General features: G+C 49.2%; 1 protein-coding gene across 6 annotated transcripts in view; it reads right to left on the reverse strand.

The window, feature by feature from the left end:
* Nucleotides 1-20,638, reverse strand: part of DSCAML1 (DS cell adhesion molecule like 1) — a 307,623-nt gene that overhangs the window by 53,435 nt on the left and 233,550 nt on the right. For 5 of the 6 annotated variants that reach the window (XM_043500855.1, XM_038380607.2, XM_038380611.2 and 2 more), the window contains 7 exons: nucleotides 20,086-20,182; nucleotides 18,665-18,793; nucleotides 15,514-15,681; nucleotides 14,050-14,120; nucleotides 11,652-11,892; nucleotides 5,434-5,580; nucleotides 4,567-4,722 (listed from right to left, as the gene is read on the reverse strand). In XM_043500855.1, coding sequence (XP_043356790.1) covers nucleotides 4,567-4,722; nucleotides 5,434-5,580; nucleotides 11,652-11,892; nucleotides 14,050-14,120; nucleotides 15,514-15,681; nucleotides 18,665-18,793; nucleotides 20,086-20,182 — 1,009 coding nt within the window. Of the gene's footprint in view, nucleotides 1-4,566; nucleotides 4,723-5,433; nucleotides 5,581-11,651; nucleotides 11,893-14,049; nucleotides 14,121-15,513; nucleotides 15,682-18,664; nucleotides 18,794-20,085; nucleotides 20,183-20,638 lie in introns of those variants that run through there. The other variant, XM_043500856.1, reaches the window with a different exon arrangement.

A 20,638-nucleotide genomic window follows, 5' to 3' on the forward strand; every position in this document is an offset into this window, starting at 1 on the left:
ACCAGAGAACGCTGCCATGTGGAAGGTAGTTATAGAAACCAGCCTCTTGAGAGGGTTCAGGGTTTGTCCTACTCGCTGTGCTGTGCCCTCCTCACTCATGCACTCTGCCAAGTCAAAGCCAGCGTACTCTGGCTACGTCCACCTGGACCTCCGTTCTGCTGCAAGCTCTCCTGCTCTCTGCCAGAGATCAGTGCCGAAAACTAGGAATTAGGGTAATTTCCACCAGGGGCGAGTACCCTGCCAAGTCAATCTGAATGGACCTTGTAATCGTGCTGTCTACTGAGCCACACCTAAGCCGCTTCACCTCTCTCTTTCTTCCTCTCTCTTTCTAGCAACTCAACGCACAGAATGGACAAGACGACCCAAGCACCAAAGAAACTGCAGGAAAAGGGAAGGAAAAGCCACGGCGAAACGCTGCACACGCACTGCACCCCGTACCGAGGGCTCGGGATCGACACTTCTCCGCACAGGCTTAATCCCCCTTGAGGCGCCGGGTAAAGGGACCTCTCTGTAAACAGGGATCAAGGTCCATTCCTTGCCAGCCAAAAGGCTTGATGGGTCCCTTCCATAGCTGAGCCTGAGCGACCCCCCTTTAAGAAGGGTTGAGGTCTCTCTGGCTTTGAGCTCCTTAGGACCTAGCCTTTAAAAATGCCCTGTGCCATTGACCTCTCCCTGTAAGGAGGGTGCAGGTCTCCCCTTTCAAGCTTGACTTGGGCCCTTGGCACTGGCTGGGCAACGAGACCACCCGCTCCCGAGGGAACGGAGGTCTCTCCATTTCAGCGCTTTTCGCTCTGGCCCATTGGAATGCCCCTGGCTTAAGGGCCACCCTGTAAGTAGGGTTCGGGTCCCCTTTGCCGTGCTAATTAAGCCACAGGGCACTTTGAGACGCCAGGTAAAATGACCGCCCTGTAACCGGGGGTAAGGTCGTAATCCTCTCGCGCTCGAACGAGGGGAGCCTTTTTGTGCCTCCGGCAGAGCGACCCCCCTTTAAGAAGGGTTGAGGTCTCTGTGGCTTTGAGCTCCTTAGGATCTAGCCTTTAAAAATGCCCTGTGCCATTGACCTCTCCCTGTAAGGAGGGTGCAGGTCTCCCCTTTCGAGCTTGACTTGGGCCGTTGGCACTGGCTGGGCAACGAGACCACCCTCTCCCGAGGGAACGGAGGTCTCTCCATTTCAGCGCTTTTCGCTCTGGCCCATTGGAATGCCGCTGGCTTTAGGACCACCCTGTAAGCAGGGTTCGGGTCCCCTTTGCCGTGCTAATTAAGCCACAGGGCACTTTGAGACGCCAGGTAAAATGACTGCCCTGTAACCGGGGTAAGGTCGTAATCCTCTCGCGCTTAAACTAGGGGAGCTTAAGCCAGCCTCTTGCGAGGGTTCAGGGTATTTGGGGCGGTAGAATTCCAGTGGCAGCATTCCGGCCACCCTTTTTTTTTTGTTGCTGTTTTTGTTTCTGCTTGGGCAGTTGTGGTCTCGGATCTTCGGGTGGCAAAAAACCTAGAGCCGACCCTGCGCATAGTCACGAATCAGAGGCCAGCGAAATAAGTTATTCTGGCGTAAGGAAGTGCTTCATTCTCACAGCATCATCTAAATGAGACTTATTTTCATGGTCAATGACAGCAGCGCCGAGCCTTCACCATACCCTGCTCCCAGTCTTTTTCCAGTCCTGTTGTAGCCTCACTCCTGCCTTGCAATCAGCCCTGCTTCTGTCTTCCCTGCCCCCAGGTTACTTGCTTCTCATCCTTGGCTCTGATTCCTAGCTCCAACTCTGTTTTGATCCTTGGCTCTGGCATTTGGACTCTGACTACTAGCCCTGACTGCCTACAATCCAGTCTCCTGACAGTCACATAACTGGATGTTATCAGCCATGCCACTGTCTGATCTTTTCTGAATCCCAGTGGTCTTTTGGCCTCTAGGATACCTTGTGGCAAGGAGTTCAACATGTTAACCTTGCAATGTACAAAAAAGTGTTTCCATTTATTGATTTTAAAATTTCTTCCTTTTCAGTTTTATTAAATGCCCTGTTGCTCTTGTACTTGGAAAAAGGGAGAACAGAAGTGCCTGATTTACCATCTCTAACCCATTCATTATTATGTACATCTCTACCATTTCTCCTCTCTAAACTGAGCAGTTCCTCATCTGATCATGTATTGTCTCATAGAGAGGTTTACTTTGGTTTCTAGTTATTTTCACTGCCCATCTCTCAAACCTTTCTGTCTGCACTCTATGCTTTGTGAGACAGTGCGACTTGAACAGGACACAGTACTCCATAGGCAAACCACTGATTCCTAAGACATTGTTTTCAGTATTATCTTCTATCCATTGCTTATGCATTCAAACCTTCTGTCTTTCTTTTCCTGTTCAGATTCAGGGGTGGGTGTGTACATGCTTCTTTAAACACACACATGGTGTTTTGGTACTTGGTGCATGTACTCACCCCGGAGGGGGCACACCCTCTCTCTAACAGAGGTGGGCTCACACAGCACTAACCAGACTCACCTGTAAGGCTTGTTCTGCTGGGATGGAGGAAGCTCAAAAAGGAAAGGCTACAGGATCAGCAAAGGAAGACCATCACTGACCTTACTGCCCCAAGAGTGCATGGAACCGGTGTAAGAGGGGATGACGAAAAGGAGGAGCTGGAGGCAGTCCCTAACTCTGAGCACAGACCCTACAACCCGCAGAGAAACTGAACCTTAAGGGGTGACCAAAAGCCTGCCTAAGATACTGGCCACCTTTGCCTTTTTCTTTTACTCTGATTCTCGCCTGCTCGGGAAGGAGAAGGGAGAAGACCTCTTTCTATTTGGAGAATCCCTTGTATACCACAGCCAGAAGGATTATGTAAGCAGCTCCAGTCATGGTCTGCTGAGGCCAGGGGTGTCCCACCCACCACCCCATACATCCTCCACCCCACACACACTGTATTGTAAACATGCCAAATCTCTACTCCATTCAAAGTCTGCCAGGGAATGAGCTCAGCTTTCTGCAACTGGGACTATGTGTCGCTTCTTAACATGAGAAGAAGGGGAAGAAGCAAAAAATCAGCCGAAATTCCTGCCTAATCCTTTGTGAGCCCTAATTTGTTTTTCTTTTTGATTCTGTGGTCTGGGAAACATCTTGGCTGTTTTATTCATTGCTAATGACTCATTCACAGCTGAATCTTCTTAATTCTAATTAACACATGTTGATCTTGTATCAGCCAGGGGAAGGGGAACACACACAGATGCTTAAATTCATAACCTCCCCCCATTTTCTCTGGTAGCAGCAGTGGATGTGGTGAGCCAAGCCTCTGAGGTGAGAAGAGCAAGCTTGGCTGCATCTCTTGGAGGGAGGGATTTTTATATAAAGTATCTAAAACTCAGACCCAACCGCACTGCTTGGGTTGCAGTTCCCTTATGAAGAGCACAGGAAGGTATCGACTGCCCAGAGGTAGGAAATACACAGGGACCCCAAACAACACAACCAGGATGTACTTGGCTGCCCGCAGGGCTGTCCCCAGCCAGAAAAGAGGATGCCCATCCCCCTGGGGCCCAGTGCAGTTGGAAGGGACAGACACCAAACCTGGCTGTCACCTCCCTATCCTACACCCGTGTCTTTCTGCTTGACGCCCCAGCTATCCAGCCCGATCTCAGCATGCGAGCTGGGAGGGACAGACTGGCTAAGAGCTGTGGACAAGTCGATTAAGGCATCAGAAGCAAACCCCTGAAAGGAACTGAGAGCAGAGGGAGAGAGAGTGAGCCAGGAGTGCCCCATGTGCACCTGCCTGCACTCCTCCAGAGGACTGCAGCCCAGTGCCTATGACCCCTCATGGCATCTCACTGAAGGACCCCGGCACATCACTGTACTTGGGAGGGTGGGGGAAGTGAGTTACATGGGCTTCCCATATCCTTCCCTCAGACTGGCTCAAGCCACCCAGCAGCAAGAACATTCCCAGCTCAGCCTTAGAGACCCCACTGGCTTGGTGCAGTTGTGGGGCCAGCATCCTATTCCATGCTGGCCAGAGGGCTGACACAAGGTGGGGTGCAGGGCAGGGGGCTCCTGAGCAGCAGGCACTGGGCTAGCAATCATCATCTAGGGCTGTGCTCTGCAGGGGGGAAGACAGGAGCTGGGGCCCTCCCAGACTGTGTCTGGCTGAGTCAGCATTTGTCCAGGGGCACTGGCTGGAGCAATGGGTGAGGGCAGCCATTTCCTGAGGCTCCTCAGTTAAACAGGCGCTTAACGGCCCTGTTCAATATCATCTTCCCCTGCCACCCCCTGCTCCATTGCTATCTCCTTCCAGCACCCCGGGCATGCCATGCCCCAGCTAAACCAGAACCCACCCCACCCGAGCCATGCCCTGGCTGCCCCAGCACCCCGGGCATGCCATGCCCCAGCTAAACAAGAACCCCACCCCACCCGGGCCATGCCCTGGCTGTCCCAGCACCCCGGGCATGCCATACCTAGCTGCCCCAGAATCCACATCCCTGCTGTAGCAGCAACCTTCTTGCCCTCCCCCCTGACCTGTGACACCCTCTCCTGCCTTGCTCCAGGCCATGCTGGGCAGGAGGGGCCCATCATGCTCAAGCATGACTCACTGTCTTCCTTGGTCTGGATGTAGAGCACGTTGCTGCGGACGCCATCGCCAGCCTGCGTGTACGCCAGAACCTGGACACTGTAGTTGGTGAACTTCTCCATTCCCCGCAACTCCACTCGCTCCCGCGTGGTGGTGATGTTCTGCATCTCCCCCCACTCTGCAAAGGAAATATGACAAGGGGATCAGCCTGGGGCCTGGAACCAGCCTGCTCCCCAGGCAACCTCGGCAGGACTAGATTCTCTGCTCCTGCTCACCCTCCCATTGCAGGACACGGGGCCATGCACTTCCAGGTGTCTCAACCAGGCACCAAGATCACTCATTGCTTTCAGACCAAGGAGAGACACAGGAACAGTAAAGCCAGCTGCATTACAAGATTTCCAGCTCGTTTCTGCAGAGCTATTGCTTCAGCTTCTGGGCCCAGCTTCTGACCTTCTCTGTGACCAAGCTGGGTAGATTCCCAGCCTTCCTCCCCCATGGCTCCATGGCCTACCAACGCACAGGGGCCTTGAGAACAAGTGTGGGGATGGGCTCCATTGCTCTGCTCTATAAGCACGGGATCCAACTGACATGTTAGCTCAGGTCACAAGTGGCATCCTGGCTCTTTATGGACATGTCCACAGTCACAGAAAAAAACAAGCAATGCAGCAGGCTTGGCAGCAGACTGCAATAGCAGGGGGCCTTGAAGGTCAGGTGCTAAGTGGAGCTACAGCTGTGTGTGTAGGTGAGGCGGGAGACATGGACGGGACTCACATAGTTCCAGCCTCCATTATGGCAGATCTAGCTAGGGGTCTCAAATTCGTGTAACATTTTAGAATAAGGAGAGTAAGAAACAGAAAGCAAAAACAGTGAATCCCATCCGAGCCCTCACCTCCATCCATATAGAGAGACCAGAAGATCACCCTGTACCCCTTGAGCACGCCATTCAGGGTACTGCGTGGGGGCTCCAACCAGGAGATCACAGCCACATCTGACGTGATGGATAATGCCCTCACGTTCTCCGGGGGCTGGCTGGGAACTGATGGAAGAGTCCATGGAGAGAGAGAGAATTAATCAGTGAGGGAGGATGCAATGCTGTATGAGCAGAGCATCGGTAATGCTCTCACCATCTGTCTGTTCAGGTAGACTAGTCCTCACAGCATCTATTCTTAGGGTTTGGCTCCCTGCTGCATTTGTCAGCAATGAGCAGGTAAGAATTTCAGACTTTCACATTCGCCATCTCAGAGCATGTGAGAAGCCAGACCACAATGGGGTGCTACGTGCAGTTGGATCCCATCTGGACTGAGTCACAATTTCCCAATGAAAAAACCATTCCCATCAGAAAATGTGGGCTCATCAAAAGCGAAATGTTCCCACAGGAAAAATGATGATTTCAAAGAAACGTTTCATTTTTCGCCTTGTGTAACGTTTTGTTTTGACTCAAAATGTCATTTTAATGTCATGCTGAAACCACATATTTTATTTCAAATCAACATTTCAAAATGAAGAATGACGCTGTGCAATATCAGAGCACTTGACTTTGATTGGAAGAGAGGGAATGCGTCACTTGGACATTTGCAAATCAACCCTTTTCAGAATTTATCCAAGTTCTGTGAATCTTTTTGATATTTTGAGACAAAAACAAAAGTTGAAATATTGGAATTTTCCAGGGGCTGGAACTTCTGCTTTCCACTGAGCTCTAATCCCAGCCTTTCTGGGCAGCTAGGCCAGCACCTCTCACTGTCCTGGCAGCTGCTCATCCACCAGAGAGGACTCCATTCTGCAGCAAAGCTTGGATTGAGAGTGATGTTAGCAGCAGCCCAAATGTGGGTTAGAACATGCAAAACCAAATCAGTGGCAGGCAGCACTGGAGTAAGGGAGCCCAGTAGAAAGGTTCTTCGCTAAAGGGTGGGTGGTGTCTAGCCTGTGTCATGAGTAGGGTAACACAGCATACATCTACACTGCAGCTGGGGAGGTGTGACTCCCAGTGAAGGCAAACAGATTCGCAATAGCTCATCTCGAACTAGTGTGCAGAAAATAGCGGTGTGGGTGGTGTGGCACAGATGGGGGCTTGGGCTAACCACCCGAGCTCAGATCCAGGGGTCAGGCAGGTTTGGACTTGGGTGGCTAGCTCAATCCACCACCAGTGCTGCAAATTCCATGCTGCTAGTTTTAGTGTGCTAGCTCTAATCTGTCTACCCTTACTGGGAATGATTGCTCCCAGCTGCAGTGCAGACACACCCACAGGGCTCCCACCAGTCTTGACGCTAAAGCCCTGGTTCAAGCATGCCCTGGAAGTGAAATTAACCAAATAAAGGATGAGTTTGCAGCACAGGGTCTTGTAAACTGAGCAGACCTGCTGCTGTCTACTGAGATTTCATCAAAATAAAGTGGAAAATAACATACGTGAGACTGAGCTTGCGACAGGAAAGGGGGACTTGCATAGAACACAGAGTTTCAAAATTTAGGGTTAGGGCTGGGGTTGGCCAGTGGCAGATTTGGGGTTGGGTGGAGAAGGGGGACCGTGGGCTTGGCATAGGGGTGGGACCAGCTTGGGCACTTCTACAGGCTGGCTGCTTAACACAGGTGCTACCCCTAACCAAGCAGCCAGGTTCCAGACACCCTCCTTTGTCCAGCAAAGGGAACTCACTGCCTCAGGGTGTCAGAGAACACAGGTGGCAGGCATTACACAGAGGTGTCAATCCTGCCGGTGACCATCCACTAAGGCTTTCGCAGGGACTCAAAACAACCAGCCCAATGGGGTCATGGCTACACAGCATCACCACCCCGGAAGCTAGCACTGTAGATGCTGAGCTGCTTTCTGGGTGGCCTCCCAGGGGTCTATCCTTCCATCTCCAGATTCACACTGCTGAGCCATTCAGCATGGCTGAGGAGGGCACAGCACTGTGGGGAGGGGGGTTCAGTCTGACCAGCCCCGAATTCTCTCTGCTTTTGAAGTCGAGGCTCAAAACTACAGAAGGGGCCTGGCATTGGGTAAACAGAGCGGGAAGTACCACCAGTGCTTTGTCCATATTGCTTAGTATTAATCACCCAGGGGGAAGGCATGGGATGTGCCACACCCATGCCACTCTTTTCACATCTCCGTTGCCTCTGTCTCATGAAGTCCTGCCCCTTCCTGCACATTGCCCCCTGCCATCTCCAGCTCTTCTCTTGACTCCTAACAAAGTGGATTGTCAAGCGGACCTGTGAAATACCCCCAGACAAAGGGCCAAGGCAGCTTTTGTTTTCCCAGGGAACTCTCATCGGACTCTTGAGAAGTTACATAATCCCACTCCAGGACTGTGGCCTCTGCTCAGCTATGAGTCAAAACCACGCTCGCTTTCCCAGGTGCTGTTATGGATGGCAGCATTTGAAACACACCTGGCACAGAGGGGACCCAAGCCGAGCTGGGACCTCTGCGTGCTACCAGAACACAAGCAGTGCTGCAGAACTAGTAGGGTGCCCAAGGTCAGCGCTGTGTGAAGGACAGCCTAAAAATGTGTTGCTCTGCAGCAGCAACTGGCCACACATCTACCCACCAGGAAGGTGCAGAACTGACCCAGTCCCAGAAGTTTTGCCTCAACATTCAGTCCACCAAAAACTCTTTGCCAGCACAATTGCGTGAAACTTCACAGCTTCTTCAAAACCAACTAGAGCCCCATAATCCAGGAAACAGGAAAGAGGTCTATACTGCACTTAGAACAAAAGGAAAAAACGGGAGAGCTAGCTGGATGCAAGGTAATTAGATCCCATTGCCCCACAAGAGGTAACTCTAATTTTTATGAGCATTTAAATGATAATACATCATCCTAACGATCCTCTTTGAAAATGATTATTGTTTCACATTACTTAGGTGTAAAAATATAAGCACCATGTAATTAGGGACTGAGTGTAATAACTAATACAGAGTTCGTTTGAACAAAATGAAGGCAATATAATTATGGAAAAGACACTATTGCTAAAACAGGGGCCCTTGAATACCCCAGGAGGAGTGCTAATAGAGCCAGGGAATGATCATGCTTTGACAGGCTAATGAGAACCTTAATTAAGTATGAAAAACTGCTGAGCAAATGCAGTGTGAAACTTTTTTTTTTTGTTTTTAAAATGACTCCAAGGCCAACCAGGATCTCTCCCCAATGGAAACATCTAAGGCACTTTGTAAAACAACCCTGCAAGGAGCAGGTAGAGCAGCTGCTAGAGCTCACAGGCTGGGCCCCCTCCAGCTGCTACCTGCAGTTCCAGAGCACGTTCAGTCACTCAAAAAGGCTGGAAGCTGAGCAGGTGCCTGGCAGGGCAGCACAGGCTGGGGGAGCCTCAAATACCCAATGAGGCCTAGCACTTACATAGCACCTTTCAGACAGAGACCTGACACTGGAGGGCAAGGACTGCTAGTCCCACTTTACTGACATGGCAACTCTAGTACAGAGAGGTTACGTGATTTGTTCCAGGTCACACAGCAAGTCACTAACGGAGCCAGGCACAGAACCTCACCTCCTCACTGTGGCACTGGGGTGCCCATGCCCCCTTGCTCCCAGATGGATTTTATGAAGCTCTCCTATTGTTTGGACAGAGGGAGTGTGTCTCATGGTGAGAACAAGGGTGCATTGGCCAGGGCTCTATTCCCAACTCTGCCAATAGCAAACTGCGTGTGATCCTGAACAAGTCACTCAATCTCTGTGCCAGAGCTCACCTGTCAGCCAAATGGGCATAATACCTACCTACCTAGCAAGGCTGTTATGAAGCTTAATTAACACCCCTGAAGTGCTCTGAGCTCTTCAGAGGACAAGTGCCACCAGATGTGCAGGGAAGGACTGCAGTGCATGTGATTGTGTTTCATGCACCACCTGCCAGCAAGACCCTCCATGCTAAGCTCTTTCTTTTTAAAATAGAACCTTCTTCTGTTTAATTCCCACCCCCCAACCTTTTGCTTCCTTGTGATTGTCATTTAAGTGCTCCCTGCCTCAGCCATGGCAGAGGGAAGATAGGGGCTGCTAGCAAAACAGGAATCATGCCATGAGCATGAAAGAGGAGATGCAGCCATGAAATTTTAAACACAAGATGAAATAAATGCCAGTCTGAAGGACAAACTCAGAGCACAGAGCTGCGGGCCTGGGGCTGCTGAAGAGGGGGCCCCAGTCACCTCTGATACTCTGACACACTGTCTTTGTGTCTCACTCATGTGCCATGACTGGAAGTAAGTATTAATCATAATATAGGAAACCGATTCTTTTCTTAAGAGCTAGTCCCCTGATTCACATGGTTGTTTTCGCAGCATTCGCCTTATGCGCATGGCTGTTAGCGTTTTCCCAGGCTCCGAATTTGCTTAATAGAAAATTACTTCCAATTCAGCTGGAGTCTGTTCTGCGGCAGCCATTCAAACAGGCACCTGGCATCTGCCGCGCCCGTCCCTTCAAGGGCCTTGGCGCATTCTGCAGATATTAGCACTGCTACAACAAGGTGAGCAGCATCAGCCCATTCCACAGATGGGGAGGCTACATCACAGAGGCTATGGGTCAGATTTTCCCAAGTGGGCTCTCATTTTGGGTTCCTAGCGTTAGACATACGGAGCCTAATTTTGAGAGGTGTGAACACTCGCCATGCCAGCTGAAGTCAGTTGGAGCTGTGGGTGTGCAGTACTCCTGACAATCAGGCCTTTTGTGTGTCAAGCTAGGAACCCAGAATCATAGCCCACTTTGGAAAATCTGACCCAGATTTGAGGCACCCAAAATGTGGCCCTATCTGACCCAGTGAATCACAAGGGAGATAGGTGCACAACTCTCCTGGGCCCCTTTGCAAATCCCAGCTGAAGTGACTTACACAAGATCACGCAGAAACCAGGAGTTCTGAGTCCAGGGTCCTGCTTGGACCACTAGACCACAACCTCCCTCTGCAGGGCAAGTGGGATGGGGAAAGGGTTTGATCCAGTTTAAGTGACTAATGTTCTTTGCCAGGTACCAATGCTCTTTGGAGGGCACAGACAAATATTTCAATAGAAACGCACCTGCATCTGCTCCTAGGCTCTATCAGAGGTGGTCATGGGGTGAGGAATTTGCTCCTTTCCTGCTACTTTCAGATCTCTCTGCTGCTGGAGATTCGGCTGATATAGGAGGAGGATCTGCAACCGCATCACTCTCAGCAGAGTAAGCAGATTCTTTCCATGAAGTGTCATGCACCTCAGAAATGAGACACTGAGGGAAGGTACAGAGGCTTTCCTGATCCTGGGTTTGAATGACCGGGGCAGGAATGCCATTTCCCCTATGTAGGGTAGTTTAAAATACACCAGAGTTGGCAAGGACTCTGCCAACAATGGCCGTAATTGAATCAGATAATAGCTCCTGCAGGATTAGTGGGTCTCCATTCACTTAAGAATGATCAGGGATGTGGTAAATCCACCCTGACGTCCCTTGATTAGGCTACAAATCCAGTGTAATTTGGATCCCCGCACACTGACTCAGGTCTTTTTGTTCTTGGGAAAAATTTATATATATATCTATCTCTCTCAAAATCATGTGATCTAATGAAAGCCAGCCTCCCTGTCCATCAGGCAGAGAACAAATCACAGATGCTCTGCCCCTTACCAGAAGGGGGCAGAGCCCAAAAGCATTTTCTGTGCTGGCCACGGATGAGAAGTGGGCAGAGGGGTCAGGCAGCTGTAAATTGCTTTCTGCACGACACTCAGGAAATCACCAAGATGTTATTCCCATAGAGGGAAGGGCTGACAGATGGAGACAGAACGAGAGGCGGAGACACTGCTGCCCACCTGCTATATACGCTCCAGGGCTTTGCCTCTGCTGAGTTTCAGCCATGGGTGGCCAGCTCCCTGGACGGGGTAGACAGTCCAGAGTTGCTAGTTGTACCACTGCTGTTTGCTATGCTTGTAAGCAGGGTGTAAATCATGGTCTACACTAGGGGTCTGCATGATGCTAGACAGATGGTGCAAATCCCCCGTGTCGACAAGACCTACCCTACCTCAGAGTTTCGGCTGCTGCTGCCACAGACTAATCAGGCTGCACCAGAGACCTGGAGAACAAACACCCTCAGAATGGCTGGAGGCCCTTCCAGATGGCTCTGTGCCCTTGTCTGTATGCCCGGGCACCTTGGTATGCTTACCATCCTCGAGCGTGGTGGCATTGATCTCGCTGGAGGAGGGCCCCGTCCCCGCGCGGTTGAATGCCTGCACCACAACCCCATACTGTGCAAACTTCTTCAGGTTGTCCAAGGTGTAGACCTCACTGTCCCCCGTGGCCTTCATCTCCACAATGCTGTATTGCCCGTTGCTGCCGGGGCTGTTTTCCCGGTAGCCGATCTGGTAGCCACGGATCACCCCATTCTGGAGTTCCTTCTTTGGGGCCTGCAGAAGCGAGGATACAAATGAAACAGGGTCACAGGACGGGCAGCATCCACCCCTACCTCATCAGCCCGTCAGCACTCCCCCAGCACTGTTGGGGACAACACGCAGCAAAATGGGAGGTCTCAGTGACCGGAAGCAGCGTGCCCATGTGCACTGAGCATAAGGCGAGGGGCCAGGAATGGCCAGGTTCTAATCCCAGCTCTGCTCAGAGCTGGAGTGAATACTTAATGTGCTTTATTCACCCCTGGGGCTGATCCTAGCGACCCCCCTCACAAGGGGAGAGAGACTGTGAGACTGTCTCAGAATGTGTATGGTGCTTTGGAAATAGAAATTGCAGGTGTTTTATTAGTTGTCTACACAGCCCTTTGCAACTCAGCTCTCCCAACGTCTCCTGCCCAGCCAGAGCAGGTCTTCCATTGTTCCCCAGGTCCATGCTGGACTGGGATGAAGACCAGACTCTCTCAGCTGCGGGGAAGGGCCTTCTACTCCCACTCTGACATTCTTTAGGGCACACTTGGGCGCATTCATCTGAACTGGCCCATCCTGGCTGTTTGGGCTCCTTCCTAGTTTGCATTTCTTTGCTGTTTGTGTGTAATCTCATTCTGCATCCTTGGTGCCAGAGGACACTGCTCCTTTGGAATAGCGAGTGGCTCATCTTGCAGGCTACAAGGTTTTGCTCCTGGGCTCTATCCTTTGGTTTTTAGTCTGACCAGATCTTTGTTGGTTGATTTTTTAAAATACTCCTGCATTTTGGCTTCTACTAGGTAGAGCTCAGATGCTGATAATCAAATAGTAACAAAACCAGAGCCATTCAGAGCCTGGCAGAGGGGCTGATAACTGGATGCTGATTGGCTGATGAGGAAGTAACGATTTACAACACCTGGTTAGGGCTAGGACTCAAGTCGGATGATCTGATTAGGAGGGGGTGGGGGGAAAGGGGCTGACAGCCTTAAAAATGCATGAAGCCAGGTTTAAATCAATTTTAACAATATTTCTCTGAAGCATTAAGAAATCAATAGGGCTGATTGCAAATTTATGTTGTAAAGACAGAGCAATACATCTAGCTGAAATACTCTTAAAACCAAGTGACTTATCTTTCAAGTGAATCTTATTTTTCATTAATCTGTTTTTCAATGATAAAAGGGGAGGGGAGGAATAGAAGATGGAGCCCTAAATTTATTGACTTGCTGGTTCATTCTGAAGTCCTAACTTTATAATCTATTTTATTTTTCATTATGCGGCTTCTGAAAAATAAATCTGATTCTAAATTTTATTGCAAAAAGAAAAGGAGTACTTGTGACACCTTAGAGACTAACAAATTTATTTGAGCATAAGCTTTCGTGAGCTACAGCTCACTTCATCGGATGCATTTGGTGAAAAATACAGTGGGGAGATTTTTCCACCAAATGCATCCGATGAAGTGAGCTGTAGCTCACGAAAGCTTATGCTCAAATAAATTTGTTAGTCTCTAAGGTGCCACAAGTCCTCCTTTTCTTTTTGCGAATACAGACTAACACGGCTGCTACTCTGAAACCTAAATTTTATTGATCTTTGCACAAGCATTTTGTAGCCAAGCGTCTTGATTTTTACATATTTATCCTCTCCGCCCTGCATGGATATCCTGTAAGATAATAAGCATCTTATAAAACATGATTAGGAAGGGCCTCGTATGATGGAACTGGGGTACATATCTAGCCCTGAAGTTTTCATTCTGTCTAGTGAATTTTACTTTGGCCTGGGCATCATTGTGAAAGGTGACGATCCAATACATTCTGAACCACAAGAGCAGGGCTGCTGTTTAGGATTGTGATCCTAGATATTCTTGCCCCTAAAACCGGCTTTCTTACATCACTGCCATAATGAAACAACTATCTCGTTTCGCACATCTCTAGTGCATTTTCATCTAACAGTCTCAAAGCACTTTATGATCACTAACTGATTAAGCCTCCTTGTAAAATATGTGATTATATTTCCATTTCAGATGGGGAAACTGAAGCACAAAGGAATTAAGTGACTTGCCCAAGGCACCCAATGTGCCATCTAGGGTGCTGTGCAGTCAATGGGCCTGCCTCCATATATCACCAACATGAGGGGTATCACCAAGCCAACAGAACTCCACACATAGCAACCCCCTGCCCCCCCCCCACAACAATGTACCTTCCAGGTGACCTGGATGCTCTGCGATGTCATTGGCTGCAAAGTGACATCCATTGGGGGCCCATCCGGAGCTGTGGTTAAACAGATCAAACGGAGTCATGTTTACAAGCTGCAGAGAAAGGAGTCCCTTGTAGCAAAACTCACTTTAAAGAAACTCTGCAGTGGGGCAAACATCACAGGGAAAAACCAAAAACAGAGAGCTAGAGAAAAATAAATGCACTTGGGTACCACCACCTGTGTCCCTCCTGCCTTCTCTATTATTGAAATAAACTGCCTTAAATAAAGGCTTTTTCATCCTTCCCAGATCAGCTCTCTTATTTCCCACTGACTAATGCAGCACTGCTGAGTGCACGAGGGACGGTTAAAGCGATGAATGCAGCCATTCTAGAGAGAGAACAACATGCAGAGAGAGTGCTTGCCCTATCTCAGACTTAGAGAACGTTATCCAACATGCCTGCTGTATCACTCCTGTGATACACGTTTGACTGGGCCCACGTGCAGGTCCTAGCCAGAGAGGAAATCAATCCCCTTGTGAGTGTCTGAGGAGAGGACTTGGTTCCTTACAGGGGTTCACACACACACAGTGAAATGAGCAAAGGTGAAACACACGCACATAAAAACAGCTGTGCTTTAACAGCACAGATTTCATGCTCTGCCCAGAAATCTCTCTAAAAACTTCAGCTGAGAAATCTTGGATCCCAGAGGCTCACAGGCCAGTAAGTACACACATGTGCATTCCTGCACATCAACAGAACTGTGTGGGGGTCAAACTCCTGCTAAATCTCAACAGGTGCTGCAGGGAACATGCAGAACTTGAGTGTGACTAGCTGAGCTAGCTGCCTAGGCTGGAACGTTTGCTTTGCTGACAGAGATGGAGCAAATGGCACCGTTAACTGTCGGCTCGTGTGCAGTGCCCTAACTGTGCGCTGAAGTTAACAACAAAGGGGGAGGCCTGAGCAGCTCATTTCCCAAATCCTGTGGCGTGCGGTAGTATGGACACAGGTCAGGACAAGGGGCAGTCCCCTTCAGTTCCCTTATTCCTGAATCGCTCGGTCAGGACCATGGAAAGCTCCCTGCTCTGCATTGCCAATAGGAAGAAAGTGCTCAGCACAAAGGCCGGTTCCTGTGCCCTGGGCACAACTCACCGTGGTTGCCTGTTAATTGGTGCGGTGAAAGCCAGAGGGACCTGCTGTCACAGGCAGTGCAGTGATCCACTCCTGCCTGCGCATGGCCACTCCCACACACAAAGCCTCAGACTTTTCCCATCCAGCACCACAGGCTCAATGCTGCATCCAGCTTAATTTGTCCTTCCTGGTAACTCCCTCTCCTCATCACCTCCCCGAACAAATGTTGCTGCTCAGACTCAGCACACAGAGTGGGGGGGGGGGGGAAGGCCTGTGTAGCCAGAGAAAGGAGTGCAGGAGGCACGCACGCAGCAGAGGAAAATGCATGAGCGAGAAGCACCTGCTTCCTCGGTGCTGATGGTGAGCTCCTTGCTCGGCTCGCTGCGCCCAATCTTGTTGAAGGAGTACATGCGGATGCTGTACACGGAGGCTGGGTGCAGGTCCACTATATTAGCCTGGTTAATGGTGGGAGAGATGTTGCGGGTAGATTGCTTAAAATCCCAGGAATCTGGAAAAAAAAACACAGTGAAAGAGGACAACGATCCTATAAAGAGTTCTGGAGTTAATGGCTCTGCAGAGGCTCTGTCAGCCCCACAGGCTAGAATGCCCATTCATTTTGGTAGGATCTCAATAACAAAATGCCCCAGAACTTGTGTCTGCCTGTCTCACACACCACCACGTCTTCCTGGTCTCATGACTCCCTTCCCACTGAGCCACAAACATGCCAACTCCTCAGCACCTGACACATTTATGCCACCCATGCAGGGCAGAGCATCTGGAACCTACTGTAAACATCAGAGAGTGCTGAAGATGGAGAAGGAGCAGTGCTTGGTAATGCCAGGACATGTATTAACCTGCTGCCAAGAGTGTGCTGACTCACAGCTGCGGGTTGCTGAAGTGTGGAGCTGATGGCTTATACAGTTCCCGCTTTTAAAACCCAATTCACCAAATCACTGAGCACTTCCCTCCCCAGGAGCTGAGGCTCTTCAGTGCCTCCAGGAATTGTTCAGTATCCTGCAAGATCGAGCCCTTAATGCCTAAAATTATCCTGAGGAGGAGCTGGAGCAGTATGTGAGTGAAGTGTATGAGGCTCTATGTTTGGCCTGGGTTTAATTCATTTGGAAGCAAAATAGACACAGACACAGACAATTTTTAATGAGGTGAGCACAAGTTGATACATTTCCATGTCATATCTGATTGTTCAGAAAATCATCATCAGCTCATCTCCTGTAGTGACATTGTTGAAAAGCGACAGACTCTAGTGGAGGTGTGGGAAAGAGGCAGAATCTTAGGTTTCCAAAAGAAGGCACCTGAAATACCCCCAGAAGATTAGGAATCTACATCTTCCGACCAAACTACATATAGATGTTGGATTCATGCCAGGCAGAGGCACCAACATGAACTGGGAAGTTCAGCTGAAGAAATTAACAAAACTCCTGGTTCCTCTGGGCAGCACTGCTCACTACAGGACATTGATCCAGGCTGGATCACAGCAAGGGGGCCGAAATGGGACCTCTGGTAGCAAAGGGCATTTCCTAGCCATGCGTCCCAGGCAACGGGCCCTGCAGAGGAATTTCCAGGTCAATTCGACCCAATGTTCTGCAAGGTGCTGTGACGTCTCTGAAAAGTGCCTATTTCCATCAGCTCTGACAGCCAGGCTGGGGATGACTATTTTATTGTTTACTTATGGCCTTTGTTTATCTGGTTCCCATGTTTAAAGATGCAAGGATTTTCCCTCCTTGCTTTTGTATAACTCCAGGTTTGGCTGTTTGCAAATATTGTCTCTTTTAATATTCCCTTTCAAACGCTCCCATCTAACATGAATTAACATATTTCATTAATCCTGCTCTCTCCTTTCTTCATCAAAGGGACTGGGATGCAGAATATTCCCAATAAACACCATGAAAGAATGTGCAGACGAGGCCTGCATCCCCTCCCTTCCTTGAAATGACCCCACCTGTCTTCAGGAAGCAGAGGAAGTGGCAGTAGGAGTCCCAGAAGGAGACCCCTCTCCCCGAGAGAGACTGGGGAGGGGAGACAGGACTGAGCACCCTCCCTGCCACTGCTGAGCATGCAGGGCTGGAGCCAGCCCCAGCACTCTCAGTGGCAGGGTGCACTGGGGGCCACTACACCACACTCCTTCCCCCCACACTAATAAGTCTGTGTGTCTCTGTGCGGCATCAGCGATTAGGACGTGAAAAGATCAAACTGGCCAGCTAGCTTCATAGACATTAAGGCCCGAAGGGACCATGATGATCATCCACACTGATCTCCAACACTGCACCGGCCAGAGACCCTCAAACAGGAATTCCTGCATTCAGCCCAGAACCCCTGGCTGAGCTAGAGCATCTCTGAGAATGAACTCCACTACTGATTTCAGTACTTCACATGAAGGCGAATCCGCCCTGCCCCTGGGGATGCTATTCCAATGACTAATTACCCTTGCTGTTAAAAATGGGAGCCTTATCTAGTCCCTCTCCCTATCACAGGGTTTTCCTTCTGTGGATCTGGAACTACTGCATTAATCGTTACTACGGCAATGAATGCAGTCTTTATAAAGGAGAGCAGCCACTCAGAAAGAGAACAAGCTAAGCCTCAATTCTACAAGGTGCTAAGCACCCTGGAGTCTCACAGCAGTCGGTAGGAGCTGAGGGAACTTAGAACTTTGCAGGCATGGGCTATAAAATGCCCCTTTCAGAGCATGTCCTGATTTGCAAAGTCACAGTAAGATCAGCCTCCAGCTTGCTGCACTGGGAACAGAAGGCTCTACACAAAACTCAATTCTGTTCCACTATTACAGCAGGAAGCAGAAAAACTACCCTGGTAATTCCCAGCAGTTCGGGTCTCACCGGCAGTACCAAGTAGAGCTGGGGGGGTGGGGGGTAGAGAAACAGTTTTCCCATTCCATGAACAATTTTGAGATTTTGAAAAAAAAAATCCTGTCCAGAATTGACCAAAAAAATTAAAATATAAAAAATATTTGCAAACCAACCCCCCCGCTCCAAAAAAGAGGGTGTGGGGCCAATCACAATGTTTTGCTTTGATCATTTCAAATCATTTCATTTTGATTTTGACTATGTTTTTTTTTACTATAATTTGCTGAAAGTTTGAAATGGAAAGTAATTTTGAACCAGAAAACTGGAATTCTTCACAAAAAAGTCAAAATTTAATGTTTCAACAACTTCAGAACATTTTTTCCTCAGAAACTTTTTGAGTTGAAAAATCTGTCGTAACCAACCCTTTCCTGCCAAAAGCTTTGGTTCTGACAAATCAGCTTTTTCTGACAAAAGCCATGTTGTTGAAAGATTCCCTCCTAGTTCTAATTATAAATTCTTCCTCAGGCATAGTACATATGATCTCCTATGTTGACACACAGACTATTGTCTTCTTCCACTGTTTTAGATTTGTATCTATGGATAACAACTCCACAGAAGCATGTTTGTTTCAGTCTAGATTATACGTACATAGTGGGGGGAAATGCAATCACCTACCAGACTTATTCTTGTATTCAATATCAAACCCAGTGATGATGCTGTTTCCATCAAATCTCTGAGTCCAACGCAAGTTCATGCTTCGGGCTTTCACCTCGCGAATTTCCAGCTCTGGCGGGTCAGGAGGCTCTTGGAGAGAAAAAGTTGAGGCCAAGTGAATAAACCATTCCCAAAAATATGAAAACCATTTCACCCCTGGTGGTGACATTCTTCCCTTCCCCCACAGAGGAAGCAAGTTGGATGGTTACTTCCTTTTGTTTGGGCCTTAAAATACAAGTCGGCTCCTGCAACGGATTTCAAGGCAGAAGATCACAGAAGATCTTGCAGTCAGCATTTAGGTGACAATTTTGTTGATGATGCTGAAGGCAGACCAGACCCAGCTCCCTCTCCTGTAGCTGTATCGGTTGTGCAGGCGTCACACAGATTAAGCCTGGTTTGTACGAAGTGAGCGGGTCTGACTCAAAGACACACGGGTAAGTGGCATGTGGAGTAAGAAGCAGCCCTCTTTGTGCTGTCTCTTTCCTGCATGCACTGCACCTGGTCTCGTACGTGGCACCTTCTCTGTGACATGTTTTCGCAGGCCATGACTCAGGAAAGCACTTGCACATGCGTTAAACACGGGCTTAAGTTCCTCTAAATGGGACTTGAGCACATGATTAAATGCTTGCTTGAACAGGCATGTTCTCTTCATCCCCGTGGGGTCAAAGATTCCTAGGCTATAAAGCCACAAGGGACCACAGTAAGCATCTAGTCTGACCTCCTGCAAAGCACAAGCCAGAGGACTTTTGCTATTAACTCCTATTTGAATTAGAGCAGATCTTTTAGAAAAACATCTAAACTTAATTTAAAATTTTCCAGTGACAAAGAATCCATCCCAGGTGACCCAGGTTCCTCTCTGGTGTCCAGTTTCTCTTTAAGAAAGAGGTGGACAAATTGGAGAGAGACCCAGGGAGAGCAACAGACATGATGAAAGGTTTAGAAAACCTGAGCTATGAGGAAAGGTTAAAAAACTGGGAATGTTTGGCCTTGAGAAAAAAAGACAACTGAGGAGGGGGACCTGAGAACAGTCTTCCAATACACTAAGGGCTGTTGTAAAGAGGGCAGGGATCAGTTGTTCTCCATGTCCACTGAAGGCAGGACAAGGAGTAATAAGCTTAATCTGCAGCCAGGGAGATTTAGGTGAGGTATTAGGAAAAAACATCCAACTCTAAGGCTAGTTAAGCTCTGGACCAAGCTTCCAAGGCAGGGTGTGGAATCCCTGGCACTGGAGCTTTTTAAGAACAGGTCAGACAAACACTTGTCAGGGATGGTCTAGGTTTACCTGGTACTACCTTAGCTCAGAGGAAGGACTAGATGGCCTCCCCCGGTCCCTTCCAGCCTCACATTTCTATGATTCTACCTAGCAGGTGGAAAACGAGTACCTTGGACAGTGAGCTGGATCAATCCTCTATCTTCACCATAAGAATTGATTGCATGGCAGGAAAAGAAGACAGAGTCTCCCCGGTCGGCTGGTTTAAGCTGTGGATATGCAAGGAGCAAAAATGAGGTCATTTCAGAATTTCGCTGCCATTGTGACAGTGAGGGCACAATATGCCTTAATGCGGGAGATGTGCTTGTTATTCGCACAACGCTCTAACTGTACAGCTGGTGACAGACACTAAACAGAAAATACACGGGCCCAATTCTCTCTTCTGTTACGCTAAAGGTGCAGCTACCCAAAGTGCCCTCCATCCATGCCTTACAGAGCCTGCACCCAAAGCAAGGTCTCTCTTCCCACCCCAAACTGAGGCTAGTGTCTAGATTCCTTTTCTCCCCTCTGCTCTTCTGCAGTCTCTTCAGAGCAGCAGCATTCACATGAGGCACATTTCTGAACTTACGTTTTAGTGGATTCAAGTGCTGGCAAAATGAGCTTGCCAATCGCTAACACCACTCAATGAAAGCTCAGCCCTAGGTCTGGAGAGAAGGACCTGAGCT

The sequence above is a fragment of the Dermochelys coriacea genome, chromosome 22 (genome assembly GCF_009764565.3).
Source record: "Dermochelys coriacea isolate rDerCor1 chromosome 22, rDerCor1.pri.v4, whole genome shotgun sequence".
NCBI classification, from domain to species: Eukaryota; Metazoa; Chordata; order Testudines; family Dermochelyidae; genus Dermochelys; species Dermochelys coriacea.